The sequence below is a fragment of the Cimex lectularius genome, unplaced genomic scaffold (genome assembly GCF_000648675.2).
Source record: "Cimex lectularius strain Harlan isolate CLEC.00 unplaced genomic scaffold, Clec_2.1 scaffold124, whole genome shotgun sequence".
NCBI classification, from domain to species: Eukaryota; Metazoa; Arthropoda; class Insecta; order Hemiptera; family Cimicidae; genus Cimex; species Cimex lectularius.
In genome coordinates this window covers 530,639-556,520 of record NW_019392703.1, presented here as the reverse complement: position 1 = coordinate 556,520, position 25,882 = coordinate 530,639, and the positions used below count along the sequence as shown (strand labels likewise).

General features: G+C 35.8%; 6 protein-coding genes across 10 annotated transcripts; 5 read left to right on the top strand and 1 right to left on the bottom strand.

The window, feature by feature from the left end:
* On the top strand, nt 1-6,312 carry LOC106666375 (spermatogenesis-defective protein 39 homolog). Its single transcript, XM_014393543.2, has 12 exons — nt 1-238; nt 1,449-1,548; nt 1,611-1,682; nt 1,748-1,839; nt 2,045-2,194; nt 3,279-3,412; nt 5,066-5,093; nt 5,162-5,285; nt 5,350-5,576; nt 5,787-5,963; nt 6,030-6,134; nt 6,202-6,312. Exons 1-12 carry the CDS (start codon nt 176-178, stop codon nt 6,220-6,222), a joined length of 1,293 nt encoding a protein of 430 aa, XP_014249029.1. The 5' UTR covers nt 1-175; the 3' UTR covers nt 6,223-6,312.
* A 74-nt stretch (nt 6,313-6,386) lies between these two features.
* On the bottom strand, nt 6,387-13,025 carry LOC106666374 (inhibitor of nuclear factor kappa-B kinase subunit alpha-like). 4 transcript variants are annotated; one of them, XM_014393538.2, is made up of 13 exons: nt 12,895-13,025; nt 10,474-10,685; nt 10,258-10,416; nt 10,088-10,200; nt 9,915-10,013; nt 9,693-9,800; nt 9,503-9,629; nt 9,244-9,441; nt 8,974-9,182; nt 8,767-8,915; nt 8,527-8,710; nt 7,130-7,288; nt 6,387-7,071 (listed from the first exon to the last, which is right to left on the bottom strand). In XM_014393538.2, exons 1-13 carry the CDS (start codon nt 12,998-13,000, stop codon nt 6,615-6,617), a joined length of 2,280 nt encoding a protein of 759 aa, XP_014249024.1. In that variant the 5' UTR covers nt 13,001-13,025; the 3' UTR covers nt 6,387-6,614. The 4 variants fall into 4 exon arrangements, with proteins under 4 accessions (XP_014249024.1, XP_014249025.1, XP_014249026.1 ...); XM_014393539.2 differs by having other exon boundaries at nt 8,977-9,182; XM_014393540.2 differs by having other exon boundaries at nt 12,750-12,987.
* Nucleotides 13,026-13,157: 132 nt separating this feature from the next.
* Nucleotides 13,158-14,066, top strand: LOC106666376. The gene is made up of 2 exons (XM_014393544.2): nt 13,158-13,873; nt 13,942-14,066. Exons 1-2 carry the CDS (start codon nt 13,277-13,279, stop codon nt 14,044-14,046), a joined length of 702 nt encoding a protein of 233 aa, XP_014249030.1. The 5' UTR covers nt 13,158-13,276; the 3' UTR covers nt 14,047-14,066.
* Nucleotides 14,067-15,571: 1,505 nt separating this feature from the next.
* LOC106666419 lies at nt 15,572-16,661 on the top strand. The gene is made up of 7 exons (XM_014393610.2): nt 15,572-15,775; nt 15,835-15,922; nt 15,983-16,047; nt 16,108-16,143; nt 16,217-16,328; nt 16,390-16,460; nt 16,518-16,661. The coding sequence occupies exons 1-7, from the start codon at nt 15,734-15,736 to the stop codon at nt 16,563-16,565; spliced, it is 462 nt and encodes a 153-aa protein (XP_014249096.1). The 5' UTR covers nt 15,572-15,733; the 3' UTR covers nt 16,566-16,661.
* Nucleotides 16,662-17,336: 675 nt separating this feature from the next.
* LOC106666418 lies at nt 17,337-18,268 on the top strand. Of its 2 annotated transcripts, none has more exons than XM_014393608.2 (2): nt 17,337-17,888; nt 17,970-18,268. In XM_014393608.2, exons 1-2 carry the CDS (start codon nt 17,374-17,376, stop codon nt 18,211-18,213), a joined length of 759 nt encoding a protein of 252 aa, XP_014249094.1. In that variant the 5' UTR covers nt 17,337-17,373; the 3' UTR covers nt 18,214-18,268. The 2 variants fall into 2 exon arrangements, with proteins under 2 accessions (XP_014249094.1, XP_014249095.1); XM_014393609.1 differs by having other exon boundaries at nt 17,960-18,268.
* Nucleotides 18,269-21,063: 2,795 nt separating this feature from the next.
* LOC106666311 lies at nt 21,064-24,759 on the top strand. Its single transcript, XM_014393396.2, has 6 exons — nt 21,064-21,171; nt 23,984-24,080; nt 24,137-24,225; nt 24,287-24,407; nt 24,465-24,532; nt 24,592-24,759. Exons 1-6 carry the CDS (start codon nt 21,094-21,096, stop codon nt 24,643-24,645), a joined length of 507 nt encoding a protein of 168 aa, XP_014248882.1. The 5' UTR covers nt 21,064-21,093; the 3' UTR covers nt 24,646-24,759.
* The last annotated feature ends 1,123 nt before the right edge of the window (nt 24,760-25,882 follow it).

Sequence of the window (25,882 nt, the reverse complement as noted above, 5' to 3'; positions counted from 1 at the left end):
CTCAGTTCTTCTCACTCAAACTCATTGATAACTGATATTTGATAAGGCGATGCTAGATTTGATTTGTTGTTTATGATTATTTATGTATCTACTGAATAATATGAAAATGTTGCGTTTCTGCATACAGTAATCAGGTCGATTCTTTTCTACTCAAGTTCAATATTTATTTCTACTCATGGACAAGGTTGGTTATTGGGATGAAAGTGAGGTCAAAGGATTTGACTTCACAGGGGAAGAGGTAATTTTTATTTTAATACTTTATTTTATAGTGAAATAGATAAACTTCGGGTAATTACCATCTATAACTTTTGGAAAAATGCAGTTACATACAGTAAAATACAATAGGTTGAAAGAGTGCTGGATTAAAACTAAGCAAGACTTGGATGTACCTAAGACACAGTATAAAATATAAAATCAGCAAACAAAATTTCTAAGTAGAAGGGATTTTGAGGTAGTCAAAGCTCTAAACATTTAGGCGTTGTCATATAAAAGAGAAAACATTAAAATTATAGATTTCTGCATGAATGGAATGCATGGTTTGGATTTAGGAACTGATTGCATTGGGGTCTCTTCATAGACCATGGACCTCATCGGCTGGATGGACAAGTCCTAGGTTCTCGAGGCCTACTGGTAATTTATTATAAATTACAAAAGCTGGAATTGCCAGTGGACTGTGAGAAGTGATAGACTCAACTCTGTTTATGCGTACTTTCATGTACATACGTGTGCAGATTTGAGCTTATATAAATTAATAATCAATGAAAGACAATGTCCCTAAGGAACTGCTTATGTTGTATGCCAGTGGTTACTATACAATTGTCTTAAATCAATCGCAATCTCCAGATATCAACCACATAGAGAAATTGTCACATCTGGCTATGTGAGTAAACCAAATTTCAAATAAAGAATGTTTAAAATGAATTTTGTTAGTGGAATGGGTAAAATCAAACTTAGATACACAAAAAAATTAGTATGATCCATGTCAAATCATTTACGAGGCATTATTAGACAAAAAGGACTGCCCTCAAAATATTAGGATTGTTAAAAAAAAAAAAGTTTGATTGTTACTAATCAACATATTTTTGAGTTTATGTATTTTCAGTTTATGAAAGTTGATAATTTTATACCAGGTTGTCAATTAATTGTCTACGAAACGAACTTAATTATATTATTGTCTTTATTTATTATAGTACATTAGTAACAGAATAATACCCATACAGTAAGTTTTAATTTAGGAATGTCTTATTTGTAGCAGATCAAAAATGCTTCGTCTAGTAGGAATAGTAGTACAAGAGTAGGAAGGCAGGATGATAAGTAACAATCAAGCTATAGCTATTATGATGTTTTATTATTATAATTATAATGTTTTCAAATAATATAAAAAGCTTCTAAAAAACAAAAGACATCACTATAAAAATTTAAACAAAAAAATATCGAATTTTTTGCAGTATTCTATGTGTGGAATCAAAATCAGAAAAACCGCATGCCTCTCCCAACTGATCAAAGATGGCCTTAGTGAACTACCATCTGCATTCGGACCGGAAATGGGTAAAAACAAAATAATTTCTCGTGATTTTCTTTCATAATGTGTACAAGTTTATCTGCCATAGCTCTCCCTGGGCCGAAAGAAATCGGTGTCAACAATCTGCACGAGGTGTTTTCAGAAAAATCCTTAGATGCAAGTAAGTAGAAAGATAGAATTAAATTCAACCCTAATGGAAACTAAATTAATTGTGAAACATTTTAGTTTTTGATGCCGACAATCCGTCAGTACATGTTTCAAGCATATCGACAGATAATGAAAATGAAGAATTGAGATATTTGAGGTGCCAATTTCTAGTAAGCGAAAAATAGAAATTTTCTGCCACTTTGCTCTATTCAAGTTGTTATTCAATAATAAGAGGATGAGCTTGTATTTTTAAATTAACAATTAGAAATATTGGAATAAAAATGTTAACTAAAATTGTATTTTCGATATGGAATACCATTTATTAATCATTAAAAAATAAACTGCATTTGTTAACTATTTATTAATGTTTTACAGACTCGTTGGGACACACCTGATGTCAATAGAACATTAACGGATGCTTTTCTAGGACGACCACATTCGTTTGAGTTGTTTAAATCATTTTCGCAAAAACAAGAACTTTTAAAAGCAGCTGAAAAACTACACGATGGTGATTTGATTCTAAAGGTACACTTATTTTTAATCAATTTTGAAGAAAATAGATTTTCCATTTCAGAAATGTTTTTTCAAATTTTTTACATCGATAGTAAGAAAATTAAAATAATTGTGAAATAATGTAATTTTGAACTACAAGAAGTGAATGGCGTGTAAGCAAGCAACTGGTGTTTAAGGAGAAGTCTGATCACAGACATATAAGCCTCAGAGTCAAAAAGTACTCAAAAAATGGCAACCTTTAGGGATTCAAATCTACCAACTGGTACATATTCAACTTAATCGGTACTACTGAACTCCGAAATACCAAAATTGAAGTAGAGATAACTTCTTAAGTGGTGAACCAAACTATTCTCAAATAATTTATAAAAACCTTCCCACAAAAGAGTCAAAAATTAAAAAAAGAGTCAAAAATAAAAATCTCTCTATGGTGGAAAAGTAAATTAAATTATGAAAAACTCTAATTGAAGTAGAGATAACTTCTTAAATGGTGAACCAAACTATTCTCAAATAATTTGTAAAAACCTTCCCACAGAAGTCAAAAATAAAATAAAAAGTCAAAAATAAAAATCTCTCCATGGTGGAAAAATAAATTAAATTATGAAAAAAAAAATACTAGGAATTTATTAACATGGCCAAATACTCACACTTTTAGAACATTAAAAAAAAACTTGGCAAAGTTTTTTTTTTTTTTTTTTTTTTTTTTTTAAACTTTGGCTTAAAAACACACAATCACTAGTTCTAAATATCACCAATTGCCACTCATTCAATCTTTACCTTGTTTCCACCAAATGAGTACTTAGCTGAATCAAAAATATTGGTGGGTAGGAGAGCAGCTACTTGGCCAAAAAATATAAACCTACTCAATTCGATTCACAGCTCGGTTGAATGTTGAGCAATGTCCTTTTTGTTAACTTTGCACGGCTACTCGATGTCAACTGGGCTTAAGAGGGTCATGAGAGAACAGTAGGTTATGAGACAGTATACACCCTAGTTAAAAAGATAGCTTTGGAACAACACAAAGGTCTGAATCAATACATTTCAAATAATTTAATAAGATTATTATAAAGATTTTCCACTAAAAATAAATTTTCTTTAGGTGGTGATCTTCCTATCGAAAACTTTAAAGCCATCGTTGTTCCATAGGATTTTAAGAGGGTCACCTCTCGCATCACAACATTACATTGCATTCCTTTTCACCAAGAATAATGACGAATATGAAAATATCTTAGCGTAAGTATTTTTTTTTTTACTAATAATCATAAATTATCCAGTATTGTCATTAAAGACTAGTACCCACTGGGATTATGAGTCGATTCAGAATCTACGCAGCCCAAATGCAACGTAAAATTGGGTTACAGCAAGATTCATGTTGCGATTCAGTTCTAAAGTGGAAAATGATGGACGAAGTTGCTTTCAGGGATTTTGCTTGCCCTATTTTGTTTAATAAATAATAATCATGATTAAAAAAATTTAAAAAAAGGTGGGTAAGAAAGCTATATCAAGGTCGTGAAAATAATGCAGGTTAATACCATAACTTTGGTCGATGACGTACCATTTTTCTTGTTTTTCATTTTTGTGTGCTTTCGCCATAATTGGCCCTTCAGGGTGGGCAATTTTTTTTTTCAATTTTGGCTACCAAAACATTAAGGAACAACGCCAATTTTTTTTTTATCCTTTCATTTTTTTAAATCTCAGTTACTAAATTCACTAGAACTTTCATCCAATAAACAACTATGGGAATGTATGTCCTCAATAAATTTCAATGTTTCATGGCACTCCACAGCATTATACAATTATATTACACACTTGTAAACAAAATCATGCAACTGTCCTTAATAAATCCAAGATAATCCAGACCTGTACACCTCAGCTAAAAAGTTTCCGAAATACCATTGCAAGTGAGATAGTGGCCTGTAGCTTTGCTGTTTATGCAGTTATAATTTTTGATCAGAAAAGTAAAATAAAACATAAACATAAATTATGGATCATTTTCCACAACAGAAGCCGAGGTTTTATATTTATATATCTTCCAAACTATATCTAACAAAGTCAGCCTCTTCTGATTGAGGTTTTTTTCCAGTTTAGCATCCCATAAGTAATGTCAAGTATGAAACTCTTCTATCAATAATAATGTTTTTTCCATTGACCATGTTATGTATATGAAAACATACAAAATAATCAATAAATGAACAACCAGCATGAGCTGCATGTAGTTTCTATACTCGATCATTGTTGTTTTTATAATTCCTTGAAATTTTCACAATCACCTCTATATCTCTCTACTTTTTTTTCCAGCCAATTCAAAGAAAGGTTCAGGAGTTCAGTCAGTATAATATGAATAAATTTGTTAACATCCAAATTCGATTATCCAACACTCCTATTACAGTTGATGCTGGGTATTGGTCTGCAAGTCAGTGAATTTATGCTGAACTGGTGCTGAGTAGTTCAGTAAACCCTTGCATGAAGATTAACCAAATAAAAAAAGAGATCCAGTGCCAGTCCAGCATGAATACTTGTCAGTTCAAATAATAAGGGTTCTACTGTAGTATATGAAACTTTGTATTTATGTGTTTATTTATTTTTTATAATGCTGGGCTTTAAATCTGACATATCACCAGCCCAATGTTTTTGAAAACCAAAAAAGTCAATTAATTATTTATTAAGGGAAATTTCTTGCTCATCATGAACAAGGCCCATCAAGCTAGTTGCCATAAATTTGGGATTGTGTCTATTGTGCCACTACACCTTACGACCGTTGACAATGAGACAATTAATATTTTTAGTGTTTTAGTTTGTCACTAAAGTAGTAAGCTTTCAATAGTCGATAAAAAATCATTATCATTACACACTACAAAGACATATATACGAATATTTTGTTTCTAGGATGCTAGGAAGATTTAATGATGCTGCTGTAAGTATTACTATTTTAAATTACTATATATATAATATATATAACATTTTTGTTAATTAATTTTTTAGATCAGACAGTTTACTGTGCTTTCTAATAATTTTCACAAGAGGGGAAAGCTTCAGAACTTTACAAAAACCCATTTTGAAACATCTAAGGATAAGACTCTTGTCAGTAATTACATAGATCTATTAAGTGAGGGACTATTTTTTTTTTTTAATTACATACTTTTGAATAATGTTTCTTTGTTGTAAATAAGGATGGCAGGAGGGCATCGCTGACGGGAAATTGCTCGGCGAATCTGTATCTTCGACCCTGTCGTTTTTATGTGCTGATCACTGGCACGAGCAAAAATCATCTAAACTCTCGCCTCAAACATTTGTACAAACGAACGGTGTTTATGACAAACTATACGACTGGGTGGCTTTTAATGCAAGAGCTAAGAAAGAATGCTGGGCAGACATATCAAGCCACTTCATAATAACGGTATAAAACAGTCTTTAAAGTTTATTTCGTTGTATTTACAGGAAAATTAAACCATTTCAACATTTCACTATGATAATCTATTTAAATTCAGCATAATAAAATGAAAAAAAAAACATGCTTAAAACTTCCAAATTTATTAAATGACCATAGGAAATACGCTTAACTTTCTATTTGTTAATACCTTTATTTAGTAACTAAATTTATTTCTAGAGTTGGTCGGGTGAAGTGAGACTAAAGACGGATCTCTCTGTTGACAACCTCATAAATCAACTTTGTAAATTATCTGCGCCTCAAGAAGTCGTCCAATTGTACTTACAGTTTTTAGATTCGCAGGAAAAGAAAATTGAAGTTGCAAAAAAAATCAAGCTCCACAAAGTCGCGATCGATGTAAGTTTTTACTTACTAGGCAAATATTTTGCAACTGCTGTACTTATAATTTTGATTTTTACAAAGGGCTATGTGGCAATGAAGGACAAACAGGGATTGTTAAATTATGTAGCTTATCTGAATCCCAATTCCGTTGACTACAAATATGCAAATAAAATTCTAATGGGTTCTGTAAGTTTTCATTAACCTTTTTATTAAACACAGTTAATTAAAAGCTAACTAAGGATATTTTTTTCAGGATATCAGATGGAAAAGCTAACTGGCCTTCAGCCAAAATTACTTTTTAAATAACAAGATTGTAAGTTAATTATACAAAAAATGCTACCAACATTTATTTATGGCTGACTATTTTTAAAATATAAATAATTTTTTTTAAAAAAGTTCCTGTATAATATTCGTAAACCTTTGATTATCAAAACAAAATCTTATTGAACTACAGTATAATTAAATTATATGACCTTTCTAAGGTAGAACATATGTATTTAAATTAAAGACTATCAAACAAGGTTAACTGTTTTCATCAGCTTCATTCACTTGTTCTTACACATTTTGCAATAATTATTTTTCAAAATGTGTGTTATAAACCCTTTAATAATTAGAAGCCTTGTTATAAATTTGGTATTTGATTTTTAAAAGCTCTTACGTTGATATTTAAACTTCTGTGGAATAAGAAAATGATAGATTGTTATTTAAAATATTCTTTACATCGAGATTAACGCTCCCTTCGGGATTGGCATCCAGGCTGTACTCTTTCACTGATGGGTCAAGTCTCGGTTTTTCAATGACGAGATTAACCGGGCTGCTATTCTTCGCCCAGTCGATCTGCCCTTCTGGTGCCTTGCCGCTCGGGAAATTGTTCATAGCAAGAAAATTGTTTATGCTCGTTTCTGAACTTGTAGGTGAGATTTGTGTAACTTGAGCAACAGGAACAGTTTTGACTTCGACCATTGGCTTGACGCTCACATATTCGTCGAACAGAAGCCAGATGTCCTTAAATTGGAACAGGTGGGCTTTGACAACTTCCCTGCTCAACATGTTCAGCTCCTGTTCAAGGCTGCAGAACTCGGGCTTTAGCTCCGAAACCCTGCTCTCGCATTCCTTAATAACCCTGAAATTTCAATTAATTAATTTTCAAACATAGACGGAAAATTAGAATGACAACTCACTCCAAATCTGCGCTGTAATCTTTTATTGAAGTTATTTCTTCCCTGAGAATAAGGCATTTACTAACTATTGCTGACATTTCGGCGGAATTGGACTCACTATTTCTTAATTCTTTTGGCATTTTTTGTAAATTTCCAAATAGTACATAGCTTCCATTTAAGCTAACATCAAGAATACATTAAAGTTATTATTATAACATTATATTACCAGGTAGCCAGAAAATTTTGTGTGAGTTTAATAATTGCCAAGAAAAGCTAAAAGTCAGATGGGGCCAGATCTGGAGAGTACAAAGGCTGTGGCTTTGTCTTTCTGGCTGTATGTCTCACATTCCTAATGAAAAATTACACCTTTCTATTCATAAGAGCTTGTTTTGGAGCCAGGGAAAGATATACTAATTACAGTTGACTTGAGCAGACTTCTGTGGTGATGGTTAGGTCATGTGGCATTAGTTCATAGTGCACACTGCCTGCCGTACTCCACCAAACACAAAGGATCACTTTTTATTTGTGAATATTCAATTTTTGTGACAATGGGATGGGGTTATTTGGTGACAGTCAATAGTACGAAGTCGCTGTGTAGGATCCATTTTTTGTCGCATGTGAGATTTTGGTCAAAAAACATCTCTACTTTGTGCCGTGAAAGCAGTGAAAAGTAAATGTTTCGACCCCAATGCTTGTACCATTGGTCAATTTATGGGAATCCATTTGCTCAGCTTCCAAGTTTTCCCAAGTCGATGTAAGTTAGAGTAAATTGTTTCATCATTTAGTTGAACAATCTGGCAAGCTCCTGACATGTTTGACTCGGATCAAGGTCGACAGTTTCCCTCCATGGGTCGTCATTCAAGATCATAGTCATCAGACCGTGGTTCACCTTCAATCCCCTCATTCCTAGAATGAAACTGTTTGATTCACTTTTGGGCAGTGTTGTAAGTTATTGTTTCATTGCCGAATGCAGTGTAAATTTTACGAACTGCCATGGCTGCCCTAGTACTGAGCTTCAATTCTTACAAGAGAATTATGGGTTTTGAAGCCATGAGAAAGGAAATATTTTATAATTTATAGTGAACTGTTCTGGACAGTTTTTATTTATAAACTTCTGCATTGGTTGATCTCTTGGTATTATGGGTAGAAATGTTGATTAACAGTATTAAAACAATAAGTAATGAAAAACCGCACAAACTTTTCTGGTTACCTGTTATAAAAGAATCCATTGACTAAACATATTGTACCTTCCAAGAAAACGTCTAAATTATAGTTAAAAAATTAAATTGAAAAATGAATTGTGAATTTAAAAAAAGAACAATTGTTTAATAAAAGTGTGTGAGAACCTTTAATCAAAAATATTTTTGATCTTTTAAATTAACTTTGTCCCACAATAAAAATATAATATAAATACTTACAGTTTTTTCAATTGTTCAACTTTTTTTGGGCTTTCATCACAGAATGATTGTGTTTTATCAAAGCGAAGTCTTAACTCGTTTAAGTAATAGCTAATCATTTTCCACCTTTCGGAAATTTTCCAGAGAGTGTCTCTGAACTCAGTCGATTCCTGTTTCCAATCTTCCAACTTCTTATCGGAGATTTCTGCAAAACCCGATTAAAATTTACTAGCCGTTTGTTTTTGTTTTTATGTTTTATACCCTTCTGGTGAAGCATTTTGTTAAAATATTTTTCGTTGTAGTCGATCGAGGCGTTGTGTAGTTTTAACTTCCCAGAACACAGTTGAATCTCATTGTCAATTTTTCTATCCATAGCAGACAATTCGTCGATTCTGTTAAGGATTGACAACCTAAAATAAATTCCAATTAAATGCCAAACATCTTTTGGTCAACGGTCATCTTCTTTACAACTTCACAGCATAAGCTTCTGCAAGGGTTTCACAAAGGTAAATCTGTCGTTGTATGAAAAATATCGAATTGGCCCACATTCTTTTAATAATGTGATAAGGCATTAATCTTTTGGGTTCTTCTAATAATTGAGTCACTAATTTTGGTATAACTGGCTCTGGTATTGGAAGCAAGAATCCACTTTTGCTAAAAACATATACCATGGCAACCTAGGCAGCAAATAAAGCGTTAGCAAAAGGAAAAATATACGCTAATTGGTTTAAAAATCACCTCGTTTGTCTCGTCCCAACATTTAATAGCGAATGATTCGGGTGTCAACTCCTCCCCAGTGGGAAGTAGGAGTAGCTGATCGTTAATGAAGTGCTTTGAATCTCTTTCGATCCAGCCCATCAGGGTAGAAATGGCAGTCGAATTGTCGACCTCGTAGCTCAGTTGCTCAAAAAGCACAATGCTGAACACAGTTACAATCTATCATATTAAGCATAGATCATAATTTTTGTTGCCGACCCCATGAATTCTAATTAATTACTTTTTTCTCTAATATATGGTCAAGCACAGTGAATATGATAAGATCATTGTTGTAAGCCCGGCCTCTCTTCCTTCCATCCCATTCAAGAGCCACTCTAAGCCATTCTTCAACTTCATCTCTTAAAAACCTATTTATTAAAAAAATTATAGTAATATATATTTTTTTAAATTAATTAACAACCACAGTATACCAGGATAAGTGATTTTCTCTTGCAAGTTCTTTGCTAAATTCAATTGATCCATCAGCATTTTGGTAGACACATATATCTTCAAATGTTTTCTTCTTAACAATTGGAAACCTGGAACAGTTTTTGGGAAATATGGTAAATTGAATCTAAATAAAAATTAAGTACCAACTTTTAGTTAGAATAAATAAAACTGTACATAAAAATATATTAAGTAATAAATTGTACCAAGAGAATGGTGTCATGTTTGGTAAGAAAGGGCGAATTCCTGTAATAACTTCATGACAGACGATCCCTAAACTCCAGTAATCTACAGAATAAGTATACCTAACAAAAACAACAAGTAATTTTTTTAATCCTTGAGTCACACACTTTCTAGTCACAGACAGTCTAAAACTGACTCATGTGAGGAAATTTCGGGTGCGACATACTGCAGCGTACCAACGATGGATTTATAGTTTTTACTCTGCTCCAGTTCTTTCCCATATCCAAGGTCTATTAATTTATAAGTGATCTGGAACATGTGTAAACATTTAGAAAACGGAGCTTTTATTATTATTATAGAGATTACTTCTCCGTTGTTTGACTGCAAAACTATATTTTCTGGCTTTATGTCTCTGTGCATTATTTTCTCCTTATGTAAAAACTCCACCGCGTCTTTCATATGTTTCATTAGCGTCCTTACATCGGCTTCTCTGAGACCGGAACAATTTTCTGGCTTGTTTAGCACCTGGAAAAAAAAACTGTGAAGTATTATGTCTTTGTTTTTATAAGTCTTCGATTTCACCTTTCTAAGATCGCCCTCAGCACAATATTCCATGCAGAGTATTGGAAGCTTGGTTGCAAGCGCCATAAGGTCTTCAGGAATTGGAACAATCTTGACAATATTTGGATGGGACAGATGTTTCATTATTTGAACCTCCTTTGCCCACCTCTCTACATTTTTTGACTTTACCCTCACACCACTGCCTTCAATCTCATCCGTGAACAGCTTTATAGCTGTGAAACAAGTTATAGGTACTTAATCTTAGAAACCCCACTTAATTGTGTAGGTACCTATTTGTGATGTTTTTAACAATATTTATTTCATTCCTTTTATGTAAACATAAATAAAATTTTATTCTTCAGTGGCAGCCCCAGGCTGGGAAAGAACAAAACCCCACGGATCTCTCACTACTAATACTTTTAAACCATATATATATTTAGCATAATTGACCTATTAATTTTTTATACTTTTAATCTAAGGTCTTGGTTGAGACGAAAAAGCAAGTGTAAGGAGCAGGATTTGAACCCACAACCTTTGCTCAATATGCCGCTGCTCTAACTAAGAACTACTTGAGCTATCATGACTTCGATTGTCTGGACAACTCCTCATCTCATACCACCTTTCGAATTTTTCCCTCTTTTTTGTCATATTTTCAATTTGAAGGACGATGAAGATCCACTTTGGGCCACCTTCTTCACAGTGAAAATGTCACAGGGAAATATCGCTCTCCTGGTCTTCTCCAATCCTTCTCTCGGACATCAGAAGACCTACAAAAAATACTTGACTCATCTGAAAACAAGATTTTGTTCAGGCCAATTGATGTGATTTCTTCCAAAATTTAACAGAGCTGTTCTGTGCATGGTCAGAAGTTCTGCACCAGCAGCAGGCCTTCTCACATTTAATCCAGCTTTTGAAAGTCTTCGCCTTACAGTGCGTAAACTGATATTAACATTAATAACTTGTTAAAGTCATTTCTTGATATCAACAGTGTTAGGTCAAACAATAAAATGATCACCTCTATGAAATGTGACACGATGTTAATTTGGGGATTATTTTTTTTAATAGGAGGGATTTTGAGATCACTGTGAAAGTTTGGAGATGTAGTAAGGAGCATTGTCTATGGTCCTGAGGACTTTGGTTGAAAGGACTTTTTTTAATCATTGTAAACCAGGAATCTGTAGAGTAGTCCAAAACGTTTGTTTAATTCATGTCGTTTTAGTGGTGTGTGTCGGTTCCAGGTTATTCTTGAGTCTAGATGGAACCCAAGATGCAATCTGTTTTTGAGATGGGAGTATTATGGAGGAATATTGTATGAGGGGTTTTGCTTCAAAGGGTATGATACAATTTGCTTTCATTAAACTTTACACTCCAGTGTTTACTCCATTCCGCTATTTGCAATAGTTCCACCAAAACAATTGTAGAATTGGGATCAGAGGATAGCATAATTGTGCCGTCGGCAAACGATGCAAGGATGGTGGAGGGTAAAGTTGGGATATCTGCGGTGAAAAGGAAGTAAATGATCTTGAAGTACTCCCGCTCCCAGAGGACAATAGTCAAAGTGGGTCGATCCTTGGCAGACTCTGAAGAACAGTTCGGTTAGGTAGAGGGTATTTGGAAGGATGCGCTTCAGTTTGTGAGGCCTTCCCACCACACTTTTGACACTTCAAGAAAGGCTCCCTCACAACGCTCGATGGATGAGGATTTGTGGTCCACAAAAACACTTGCTGGGTAGTGGTGTGTTGAGATCGGAGCCGAACCAATGATCTGCAGTTCTCCAACCTTCTGGTTTGAGGAGTTGAGTGTCGGGATTAATCATTTGAAAAAGATCTCCGATACTTTTGAGAAGAGGAAGAAGTTTGGGCGTGGGAAGAAGCATTTATGGACACAGTATAACATTACAGAATTTTCATAGCAATGGGAAGTGGTTTCGGGGTATACTGTTGTAAAGGCGAGTAGTATGACAGCTTTTTTTTCTTGGAGGATTTGACTCGGACGTGATAAGGTCAAAGCCAGGGGCTTTGTGCTTTGGCTATCAATTCAGGATATATTTTACCTCTGAAGGGTGAATGGTTTTAGCAGAATTAGAAAATGATACTTGAATTACAAAAAATAAATCATAAACACAGTATACAATCAATATAGTAGAATAAAACTGATTAGTGTAAAATAAATTTAAATTTCAAGGAAAGAAACCAAACCCAAGGCATGTCTTTAAAACTTATTCAATAAAATTATATAATTGATATAAATATACATTATGTATATTAAAATAGTATGTAGAACTGTAAATCCCCTACCTCAAGGGCATGGAACTTAAAATTTTGGATTTTATTTCTTCCATGGTGAAAGTTCTAAATGAGATGGTGCATAAATCATCCATAATATATGCTTGAAGGGTGGACCCCATACAACTTCGAAATTAGCTTTGTTCCCTTAACTAACCTATTTTTTGTCCGTCTACGTTGTTTTTCCATAAAGTTACCACTCCGAAAGATCCGGAGCCCAGGTTTCTCTCTTTTGACCAGTTACCCCAGGTTTTGGTGCCCATTTTTTTCACCAGAAGATGGGAAATAGTCAAAACCGAACAGAACACTTGACGTTAAGCCGTGTAAACATGCGTGATTTATATTTAGAAACAGTGTCACTCTTTCAGGTACAGAAATAGTCTTTGAGAGGATTTTTCGAGGTAGGAGGTAAATAAGGATTTGAACTTTTTTTTACTTCTGCTCGTCCGTTGAGGAATAAAGTATAAACGGCCAGTGGCCATCTGTAAAGTCAGCCACGTGGCGAGGGATTCCCATGTTCTGTCTTAAATATCTTCGAAATGCCTTCGAAGTTTTGCAATTCGACAAATCAAGAAAGATGCTTGGAACTGTTGGCCCAAGAGTTAAACGTGCTGGATTATAATTACGTATTAAAACCAAAAGAAAATCTCACAGTGAACTTGATTAACCTGAGTTACGACCTGTTGAATGATTTGAAAAAGCTCAAGGTCAAGTTTAGTAAGCTGACTGAAGACAATTTAAGGCTCGGCAGGTTGTACGACGGAGCTGTTCAGGAAAAAACAAAATTTGAAAAGCTTTCAGCTAAAGAGAGCGAATCTGTCTGTAACTTACAGGACAGAGTCAAAACCCTCACTTTGCAAAAAGAGTCGGCTGAAAAGGAACTTAACAAGTCCAAAACCGAGGTGAACCGCTTGCTCAAATCATCGAATGTTCAGAAATTGCAGCACGAACATGACCTGCGGAGGAAGGAACAGCTTATCGACCGGCTCAAGAGTCAATTGGAAGTCTATTTGGACAACGACGACCTGGAAAAAGCTCCAGCAGCACACGCGAAGTTAGACCCAGGTCCGACTCATCCTTCAAAGGAAGATTTGGAATTGTTCATCAAGACTTTGCAGAACAACTTGCAATTCACAGTATCTGAGAATGCCAACATAAGAACCTTTATTTTGAATATTTACAAATTATTTTTTAAATTGCTTAGAACCAATTGGCCAGAAAGGAAAGAGTTTCCTCTGCGCACGTTTTCGGACGCTTTCCTACATTATCCATCACCAGAACTACTGAGCGAAATGGAGAAAAATTTTGAATTAATTATTGACCACTTATCAATTATTGTTGTGAATAATAGATTAGAGATGACAAATGATTCTGTAAAATGCCAATAAACTGATATTATAATTTATGTTAAAACTTGTACATATTAAATTATTTTTTACATTGTAAATTATGAATAAAACCATAAAGAAAAAATTGTAATATAACCTTTATGCACAATTGATATAGCTAATTATTTAAAACAATAGTATTATAATAACAGGGGAAAATCAATTTAAAAATCCCTACAGCTAAATTTACTTTACATTACAGGCTAAGGCCTTTGAGACTCAATGAGGTCCTAGAGTTTTGTCCTTGGCTCTAGCTATTAGTGCTGATTTTTGCATGATGCCTTTTATTATGGCTTTGGCACTACTTAAAATATAGCAAAATTATTTTGACAATTTGAGTCTATAAAACTACAAATATTGTAGACAGGAATTTATATGAAGTACGTCAATCTTGGTTGATAGAGGGCTGTTTGTGCATGGCTATTTTTAGATTGGTATTGCAGGTGAAGTCCCAGCTTTGTTTACACAGACTACAGTTTAAGAAATAAGTATTTTATTTTGACACTCCATTTGGAACACGTTGTATTTGGTTGGAATTTGATAACAATATTTTGCATATTTTTTGCCTGTTAAAAGTTTGCCATGGGCCATGCAACACCTGGAGTTTTATAAAAATCGGGTGTAATGTTGATCCCAGAACAGAGCCTTGAAGAACTCCAGCAGCCAAGGCCCACAGTGCTAACCCTTGATTCCACTATTTTTTTTGCTTTGTGCAAGTTCCACACCTTGGACTCATACTGTAAATCTACGTCGAGTGAAGAATGAATCGATTATCTTAATAATGTACTGAGGAAAGCCCATGTTGATTATTTTGTACAGAAGACCACTGTGCCAAAAGCTTTACTGAAGTCTAGGAGCACGGCGCCAGTGTTTTTTATTGTTGAAGTATTGTATAATGTGGCCAATGAGTCTGGAGAGTTGTGCTTGTATTGACAGGGAAGACATAAAACCAAACTGCTCCACCATGAGCAATCCTCAATTATCCATGAATTCCCTAATAAGCTGATCTATGATCTTATCAAAAATTTTACTTAGAACGCTTAGCTTGTGGGATCATTAGGGTTTTTACTAACTTTATGTAACATTATTACTCTTAGAGGTTTTCTCTTTTTCAGGAAGCAGCCATAGATCAGGAGTATGTTGAAGATATGTCAAATAAATAAAGGCTAAAGTGGCATGATATTAAATACATTTTATCTTTAACAGCTCTTAGTAAAACTTATTCCTTAGCTTATCAAAAGTTCTTAATGAAATTCATATTGTGCTTCTTTGTGGTTTTATTTATTATATGTAAAATTATTCCCTGTTCACCTTATTTCTGAATGCCAATCTACTATAGACTTGTAATTTTTATTTAAAGAAATTTTCAGCATTTAAAAATTGAAATTGTAGTGCATTTGGAAGAAATAAGTACTGCAAGAAAGAAACATTAGATGGTCGTTAAGGAAATGAGCCCTATCGGCAAATAAAATCTGAAAATGGAAATAGAAACAGGCAACAGTGATGATAGTCATTTGTCTGACTCAATGAACCATTACAGCTGTAGTATATAAAATTGGGTGTTGTTGGCCTTCTCCGGCTGTTTCCTGATTCCTCTCTACAAACAAAATGCTTACGCTTGTAATCCTTGCTTCAATTGCTTACCATGCCGTAAGTTAACGTTCACTTAAACGGGGGAAATGTAATTTCACCTACTTTAATGCTTTCAGTTGGCTGAAATGAATCCCGACCAGGATCTGATTAACAAGGGACTCAAATTCACTGCCGAGTGCATGTCAAAATCTGCTATAAAATATGGTATTTTTTTTAAATAAATATTTAATCCCTTGCATATTGCTTATTTGAGATGTTTTGTAGATCAGTGCTTGGAGATGTTTAAAGATGGGATTGATCTAACTGATAAGAAATACGATGGTTGCAAAGTATGTTGTTTTTAATGTGCTTTAATGAATTGTAAAAGTAATAACACTTCTTCATTTCAGTGTGTTATTAATTGTGTTGCCAAAAAATTTCATGTAGTAAGTTTCTAACAAGTAAAATTAGTCTACATATTAAAAGTAATAATAATTAACAAATATATTTAAATTGAAGATTACAAAAGATGGGAGTTATGACTTACCTGGAATTGAAGGGTATATTCAAAATCTGAAAACTCCAGCATGGAAGGAAGAAGCAAAAAGAGTTTTCCCGCTATGCAAGGATGGTAAGATTAAGGACAAAAATATTAACAAATCGATAATTCAAACTTTTTATTATTATTAAAGAAACTTCTGGGGCAAATGGCTGTGAGGCAGGATTCAACCTATTCTCTTGCGCTATGAGAAATTCTGATAAAGTAAGCATCAAATAATATTCCGAGTTTTCATTTTACCATTAATTACATTGTATCTAGGCTAAATCACTGACGATGAAACTTGTGAAGACGCTTTCTGGAGCTTGAGCGACCTAGCAGCATTGACCATATTGCTATTCTACTCATTACTGTTTTTGTTTAATTTTATTTAAAAATTATTTATCTGTTGTAAGAAAAGATTAATATTTTACATATATGCTATTGTTCCAATACTCGTTGGTAATATTTTTTTCTTAACAAACCCAAAAATTATACATAAGATGGTATAAGTTTTTGAAAACGTTTTACAAAATAAGTTTAAAATTTCAATTTGCTTTCATTAAAAATGTTTGTTTGTGTGTAAGTATGTCATTAAATTGATTTAAACCACAATATTTATACATGTTACATCGTTATTATGAGTCAACTTAATAAATGCTGATGTGAACTATCCGAGCTAAGCATCAAGACCCCTCTAATATTTCAGACCACTCAGGACTTTGAACTATTTCAATAGAACTCTTGTATTGAATGATGTTAAAGTTTGTAAGTTTATATTGAATAATGAACAATAACTTACAATTGAAAATAAATTAGTCCATTACAGGATGAACTAACTATATTAGAGTTTAACAAATTTTGAGGGTTAAACATGTATTATGTTACATTTAAATTTTTTCCGCCAGTGCCACACCATTTCCAAACTGAGTCAGGGTGATTTGTTAACTTGATGAATATATTTTGTCTGTCAGATTTTTATTTATTTATTTTTTTTTTCAGAGTTACATACTATGACATAGTAAAATTGCGTTTTTGACATGGTTGCTCATATAAACCTGCCATTTCTGATGTTTGTTTTTGTCAGTCATATGAAAAATTTATTTAATTTTATAACTTGTATTGAATGATAAAATGAATGAAATTTTTTGAGATCTTAATTCCACGACGACGTCGACTTAAGGTCGTCGCAGCAACCGGCAACAACTACCCAACGAAAAGCAAAGCAATGGCTACAGAAGAACAGACACGCACTAAACTGACGGGATCTCAAGACACGCTTCAAAACAAAGAACGGCAAAGCTTTTTAAAATACGTATTCGTGAAGAAGAAACACAGGGATTCGAAGAAAGACGAAGTAGCGATCGAGAGGATTAGCAATGAGATAGCCAACTGGGTCAAGAACAAAATCAAACAGGAACACCTCGGCGAAGAGGAAAGCGTGGAATCCTTTTTCGAAGACGAAAACGACTACTTCTACAGAAGCATGGCCCTGATCTCAAAGAGGCTGCCTAAGGAAGACCAGGCCAACATTCGTCTGCAGCTTTGTAAGCTCATAACCGACGCAGAGACCAAGTCTCGACTCGCCAGCGAACAGGCAGACGTGAAGAGCATATCTATACAGCCGAAAACGACCGTACCGGAAACCAAGAAGTAATTTAACAATAATTATTATTATTAATATTATTTTATGTTCGGGGGGGAAACATGTTTCTTTCTAAAAGTAATTTTCAGTTCAAGCGAACAATTTCAGGAGGTAAAGCAAAGCAAGACCGTTCTACAGAAAGAAAGAGTCAACCGCCAAAGGGGAAAGCTCGAGGAAGAAGAATCTCCTAGAACCGTGACGACGGCAGAAGTAGAGAAAGCAGCAGCAAAAGCATCAGCAAAAGCAGCAGAGAGTGGTTCAGTAGAAATGAGTTTTACGAGTTCTGAAGGGATCATGGAATCTAGCTTCGAACACAAAGGCACACAAAACTAAACCCATGTTCAAACAAAACAATTGCTAAAAATAAAAACAAATCCTTTCCTTAAAGGATCAGACAATGTATTTTTCTAATCAATTAATACTTAATCCTAAATATAATTTATTATGCTTAAATAATTCTTGGTATGATCGACACAAATGGACACCTTTCAATAGTTCCGCTTGGTTGTTGGAACACCAGTCACGCTTGTCTACATTGCATAGTACTTTGTGACCGGGTGTTTTTTGGTGGCCTGAAAAAGTGAAGCCGATGGCCGAAGTCCGTTGAGTGTTGTCGATGAGCCGGATGTTGATGCAACCGGAGTCGGTAGACTAGGTAGAGAACAAAGGGACTAGTGCTGCAGGCGTCAATTAAGAGGGCGACGGTGAATGGAAGTGTATGTGGTGTATGTAAATGTATTTATTAGAGAGAATGGTGGAACTCCTTCCCCAATCACCCCGACGAATATCGAATACTCTGATGCAGTATGACTATGGCATGTGTGAATGAATTTAGGGAGTGCATAGGGGCATCCGATAACAAGTATATACCAAGATACCTCTCTTGTTATGACTGAAGAAAATGCTTATTGTCTTTTTAAGCGTCTTTCATTTCTTGGTAGTGGAGGATTAACATGATCTACCAAGGAGACGTGAGGACGTGTATTAGCTTGCCTTATTGACATGATCAACTTCGATATTTTAAGTCGTTTTACAGAGTAGAATTTCTGACAAACCACTGGGCTCCTGTTGCCAGCGTAAAGATTATTTTGATTGGTCTGCACTCTTCTTAAATGGCTGTTTGCTGCCGAACCCCATATTCCGTCATATCCATTGCCATATCGGCCGGATTAGAGCCAAGTACAAGAGCCTTTAAAGTGTAGTGGGAATGGTGAAGAAATTATTGGTTTTAAGCATACAATACGGTATCTGACTTTCGTTATGTTGTATTCAGAGTGAGACCTAAATAGAGGATAGACTCCATGTTAGGGACTGTTTTATTGCTTAGGGTTATCATTTGCGGTAGTAAATCTTTTAAGTATGTGAGGTGACCAGTTTCGACTTCTCAGCAGTCATGATCGTTCTCCACTTTTCATATCATTCGGAAATTTGTATGATGAAGTTTGGCAAGGAGGCGGCTGATGAGTTTCTTGGACCAACCGCAACATCATCTGCAAGTAACTAAATTATCCAATTAGGGGAAGTCCTAGGACGCTTCCTTGTGTAACTCCCTCTTTTATATAGTTTTTAGAGAATGCAGTGAATGTTTTCATTTACGTGTCTCAGGATTTTTCCCCAAAACGCCAAAAAAATTAATTACAAAAAACTATATGGGGGAATAGAAGAACTCACCCTGTATATGGTAAAACTTGGTTTATAGATATATATGTTTTAAAAACAAAAAAAAATGGATGTTTCGACTGTCAAATGCAAAAAATTGAATTCAGTTTTATAAAAGTTGTCAAACAGGGATTTTATTATGTTTATGATTTTTTAGAATTTTAGAATAGCTCTAACAAACAATATTGCTCAGCCGTCTGATCGTTAAGGAAGCATTTGACAATGTGGCATCCCGGTCTCCTTTACATCTTAAAACGTCCTCCCTCACACCTACTATCATCCTGAAGTCCTTCCTCTCGGGTCGATGGTTTAAAGTGAGAATCAGCACCGTTTTTTCACCCAACATGCCAAAGCTGGCGATCCACAGGGAAGTATCCTAGGTCCAAACCTCTTCACCATCTACACTACTGACATACCTACACATCCAAACACACAGGATAGGGATAAGAGAGGCGGCCACAAGGCCTACTGCACCTCGACCTAAATAGATCTATTGTGCTCCTCTGTTAATTATAACTCACTGGCCAGCTTCAGGCTATTAACCAGCCTCCACAGCTTTGCCAGCGGTTCCTTGGTGTAGGATCTTGCTTGTGGTTTTTCTTGTCCTATTTGCAAAAACCTGCACTAACACACAACTCGCAACCTATAAGGACTACACCACAATCCTATCTACACACTCCAATCCTATCCTAACCACAGAAGCAATCCAACATCTGAACATGATTACGGACAGGTGCACTCGGTGGCAGATTAGGTTGAACGAGCAAAAACCCGACAAGTAACGTTTACGCTCAAACGTCAGACCTGCCCACTAGTACATATAAACAAGCCCTATCCAATCCAAAAGATATGGACTAATCAGATACCTACTAGGAGCGAAATCAGCACTAAGCGTACATAACAAACTAACCATTCACCGGACCGATTTGGGCTTATGGGGTCCAACTGTGGGGCTCGGCCAAATCATCCAACATCTAACGAATCAAACCCTTTCAATCCAAAGTTCTATGCCAGTCCTACAAATCTCATTCTGGAAGGATCTGATACGAACACGCTTCGCTAATCCTAATTATCCCTCCACCCTACCCACTAGCCCAAACTCTTTCCTCAACGACGATGGCCTCGTGACCTCCTATCTTAACCCTCTCAACTGCACATAAAAGACAGTTCCAGGATGGTTTCTATCCACACTGCCGCTTGATCTGACAGATCTGTCAGATTTATAATAATCTATACTATTTGCACAATGGAGATTTTTTGCAATAGAAAACTATTGAATATACAAATGATATTTGCGCGTTCTATACTTTATTTTTGCTGTTATTTACATTACTAATTACAGGCAATTTATTATTTTATGTTGGATTTCTGTTTTTTACAGGAAAAAAACCACGGTCGTGATGTACATTCACTTTTTTCTCTATGAAAGATACCATTGTTCTGCCGTTTCCGCCGAGATGACGAAGGGAGATGATACAACTGTCTCGACATCCGGATTATAATTTTTTTTTTTACAAAATTTACATTATTCAATTAAAAGCAGTTTCAATCACAATGCGATTCGTCGGGGTGACAGCATTCGGGGTGTGGGCGGTCGTCGTTTTGACTATTCCTGGCTTCGCGATATCCCAGGTATGGAGGATTTTGTAATTATGGCTGCAACTTACAGAAGAAAACCGAAGAGAGGAAGTTCACGTTATGCAGGAATTAACAAAATACTGACATCTATGTTGATTTTATGGGTCAATTCTCTACTGTTACCGCAAATGGAGAATCAAAGTGGACGAATGCAAATGTGCTCAAGTCACTTTCACACAAAAAAATCACTTTGACAGAACCGAACGACATGCAGATACCGACTTCTAGCATAGTACGATACCTGGGACTGTACATTGATAAAAGACTGGCGTGGGATCCACACACTCGCCAGAAACGACAAGACATGAACCACTGTTACAAACTCTTAAGCCTGATTTACACATTGCCAGTAAGCGTGCCAGTTGATCTTGCCAGTCACTGGCAAGCTATAAACACTTTGTTGCCAGTCATTAGCCAATGCTATCAAAAATGTTGATTTCCTTACACTGCCCTACTACTTTTTTGAACTGACACCTCTCTGCTTGCTCTGTGACACAACAGGTCCAGTATTGTTGAAGTTGGTTGATTGCTTCATTGAAGAACAAACCGTCTGTTTTTTGTTCTGTAAAGTAACAAAATATTTTTATTTTTTTTGGCAAAGTTTGTTCATGTATTTTTTTGACAAAAGGCAAACTGTCACAAGAAGAGGACTTTGACTACTACTTGCACAAATAAACTAACACTACCAGTTAATTGCCAGTAGCTGACACAGTCAAAAAGTGTACCTCGAGTTGCATGTCAGATACTAGCACTGTGTAAACAGCTATTGCCCGTCCCTGACGGTACCAGTGCTGGCATTGCCTGTAAGTACCCCGCTGATGGCAAGTGTAAATCAGGCGTTACTGAGACTACTCGACCAATTATCTCACCTAAACCTTAACAACAAACAAACCATCTACTAAACGCGTGTTTTTTTTAGAGACCGGTTGTTCAATTATTTGTTGAAGTCGTGAAGATATCGTCAAGAATGGAGTATGTTAGAAAAACACCTTTTTCTATTTTGCCGACGCTTCGACCTATATTCGCGTCATCTTCAGGGCCTATGTGAATTACAAAACATGTTGATTGGAAAAAATACAATACTGATGTAAATATAAATTTTGAACTAAATATTTCACACGCCATCCTGGAATATTTGAACAAAAAAAATTTCATACCCCATAAAGTGTAGTGCTATTCTTATGGTGTTATATTGGTATTGTGTGAAATTGTGTTGTGTTATACCAATCTTGTTCAGATGCCCATTCAGTCTGCAGTACCCTGTTAAGAATCCTGTTAGGATTCGAAGTTTCCTCTTCTTCCTTTGATCTATTCAGTTGTTTCTTTCCTTCCAAAACTTGCTAAAACGTTCTTGACTGTTCATGTCCAAAGGGTGAATTCCACTGCTTCCTCATTTTCATTTTGTCCTTTTGTCTAAGGTACATATTGATGGCCGACTCTTTCCTTGCAAGGGCGCCCGCGCTCTCGTTGCCCTCTCCTCCCACCTGTCCTGGGATCCATCAGAGGATGACTTTATTTTGCACACCTAATCTATTTAGTTTAGTTTTGCAATTTAGCACCAATGATGTTTAAACTTAGTGCTTTGATAGCTGCTTGGCTATCTGACATGATAGCTATATTCTTGTTGTTGTACCCTTAGATTAAATTAGATCAGACTACATAGGAGCCGGTCTCTTTACGACCTGTGCACCGCGACCAGTATCGGTCTATTGTGCATCTCCATTTTTTAATATAGAGCTCTTCGTTTAGCTTAAGGCGTTTTACCAGTTCCGAAGCTTTTTCAAGGACTCTCCTGTGTATCCTTCAGGCCCTGGCTTTTTTCTACCAGGATTAGGAAATCTTGGCCTACATAGGCCTTCGCACCAACAGAGGACGTGTTGCGGAGTTTCTTCTTCTTGGCAATATCGGCACAGGTTTGTTTCTGCCACTCCGAGTCTATGCCTCCGGAGTCTGCAGTGTCCCACTATTATTCTAGTCCTAACACGTCCTAGTTTAGTAGTTCTGCCATTGTTTCTGCATGGTCCTTTGATAAACTTTTTCACATGCTTCTGTCTCGGGCTAACTTTCTTCGGCCAATTTATCGGCCTCTTCGTTGCCCCTCTGCCCTGTATGCCCTAATTGTACTTGATAATTTGTTGAGTTAGTGAGAAGCGGTTAAGAATGAGGTAGTTTAGAAAAACCCCTTTTTCATTTTTTTTGCCGATGTTTCGACCATTATTTAGGTCATGTTTAGGGCATAAAGTGTGGTGCTATTCTTGTGGTGTCATATTGGTCACCACACTGGTCACACTGTCACCGCACTTTATGCCCTGAAGACGCCCCCGAATAAAGGTCGAAACGTCGGCAAAAAATGAAAATTGTGTTTTTCTAAACTTCCTCATTCTTGACCGCTCCTCATGAATTGAAACAATAATTATGAAATAACAGGTCACTAAGAAGCACACATGATGTACCATTTTTCAGATCGAACTGGGTACATCTATCAATGCATGGACATTAGTCTGGAAGATATTGGTGTACTTTTCCATGGGCTCTGAGTTTTTGGTTCCTGGGCCGAATATTCCTGAGTCCTGACCCCGTACCTTCCTGCGTTATAGATCTGTCAGCGTACCGGCAGATGGTGGCGGTCTTTCTTTTTCTCGTTCTTTTCCATTTTTTGTGTAATTAAATTTGTTTGGAAATTTCGGTTGAACTCAAACATACCCAAACATCAGTCTCTTTGGGTTATATGGATTCATAATGAAATTAATTTTGTACATCCCCACAATGGGTTTCAAAATTATATTAATAAGAAAGAAATTTAAAGGGAAAAGGTGAACCAATGACCAACAAGACAAAGATTTTTAAGGAGAGTTTCATTAAATCTGTTAAATACTGTGCGTCAATTCATGAAACAAACATGGGTGAGTAGTATGATTTTACATATTTGTTATTATGATGTTATTAAGCTTTTCATCAGTCGAGGCTATCGCCCTGTTTGGACAAAGAGAAAGCAGTGATCAAAAAGGGAAATGCTTCTTACACTGCATGCTTCAACGTTATCGATTGGTATGCAGATTTTTAAATCCCTCCCAAAATATAGAAGCATAATTTTACAAGAAATTTGCAGATGGACAAGTCAGGCAATTACATAAAGGATAAATTTAAGCCCTTCTTGGAATACATACCGGCGTCGAATTTCTTAATGACTATAAAAGACAATTTACGAGAATGCATGCAAGTGAGCGAAGGTAAATATACAAAAAATAAATAAATTCACACTTATGACTGAATTTTTATTTTGATAGCTGAAACAGATGCTTGTTCAAAGGCGTATAAGTTCTTCAGGTGCTTCTATCAACGAGGTGCAGCAAAGGTATTTTTTACAGACGTTTATAAATAATTTTCGATTTTAAAATGACACTTCGTTTACAGAAAACACCAGGGAGTCCTTCAACCCAAGATATTTTACCAGCAGATGGTTTCTAGCGAGATAAACTTCCCTATTATCACGAGGCGTTTATTCCCAGCCGAATTTTTAAATTTGACAGAGTGCACTGGATGCTGTGGGAAAATCTAAAATAAAACTAAATAAAAAATCGATTTACTATAAATTTATTGAAACCAAGAAAACCAAGCAAAGAAAATAATGAATTGAAAAGCACGACAGAGTGGCAAGAGGCACTCTCAAATAAATGCTACTCTTCGGAATGGGGTGCCCTTCGGTGACCTGACCTCAGCATCAGTCTTTACTGCTTTTTTGACGATTCTTAAGTAAAGTTTTAAGTTGGCTTTACTTAAAGCCCCAAAGCCCATCATCAATGTTTACCACAAGTGTTAGACCTTTGCTTTCTACTCTCTGGCTAACGACCCTCCATGGCCCGGTATTAATACCTGGGCTCTGGGATTTCATCAGCCCGAGAATAGTGGCAGGTCCGTAGTACCAAGAAGGTCATCCGGCACCCACATGGCCATTCTAGTGGTTTTTATAGTTTCTCTATTCCCTATACCTACCATGAGGTTTCCGTTTCATACGGGTGGATATTAGGCATCCCATGAGCCATTCCTTGGCACTTTTGTTCTTACAGGTTATCAGAGCGATTTTGCAGGTACAAACCTCAGCTAGGATGTCCCTGCCCTGTTCGGCTGTTAATTCTTTGTATTCCTCCAACACCACGGCCATTTTTAGCGCTTTGAGGGTTTGCTGCTACGTCCCATTGGAATAACATGGTATGGTATGGTGGAAGGGATACTGGGAAGCGGGGCTTGTATTCCCCAGGCACTGCAGACTTCTGGCTTATTGTACCTTCCCAGTTCCCTAGTTTAGTCAATAGACTCAATCCTTCTTCTCAGAAGTATCAGGTCATTGACTGTTATTGCTGCAATTTGGTTCCCTGAGTCTTTTACGTATGTTAGGTTAAACCTCCATTGAGCTGTTGCTTCGCATTCGAAGATGATATGAGTGGCTGTTTCCTCCTCCTCATTACATAATCTGCAAATGGGATCATTATTGTATATACCCATGTTGTGTAGATGTTTTCTCAGATACCAGTGACCGGTTAGTAGTCCTACCACTCCTCTGAGTTTTGCCCTCTCCAATTGTAGCAGTGTTTTTGCCAATTTTGGTGAGGGTTGTTTCAGCATAAGTTTACTATGTCTAGCACCGCTAGAGTTTATCCACTTCTCTCTTTGTTTTGTTTGGATCCATTCTGCGATGGAGGATTCT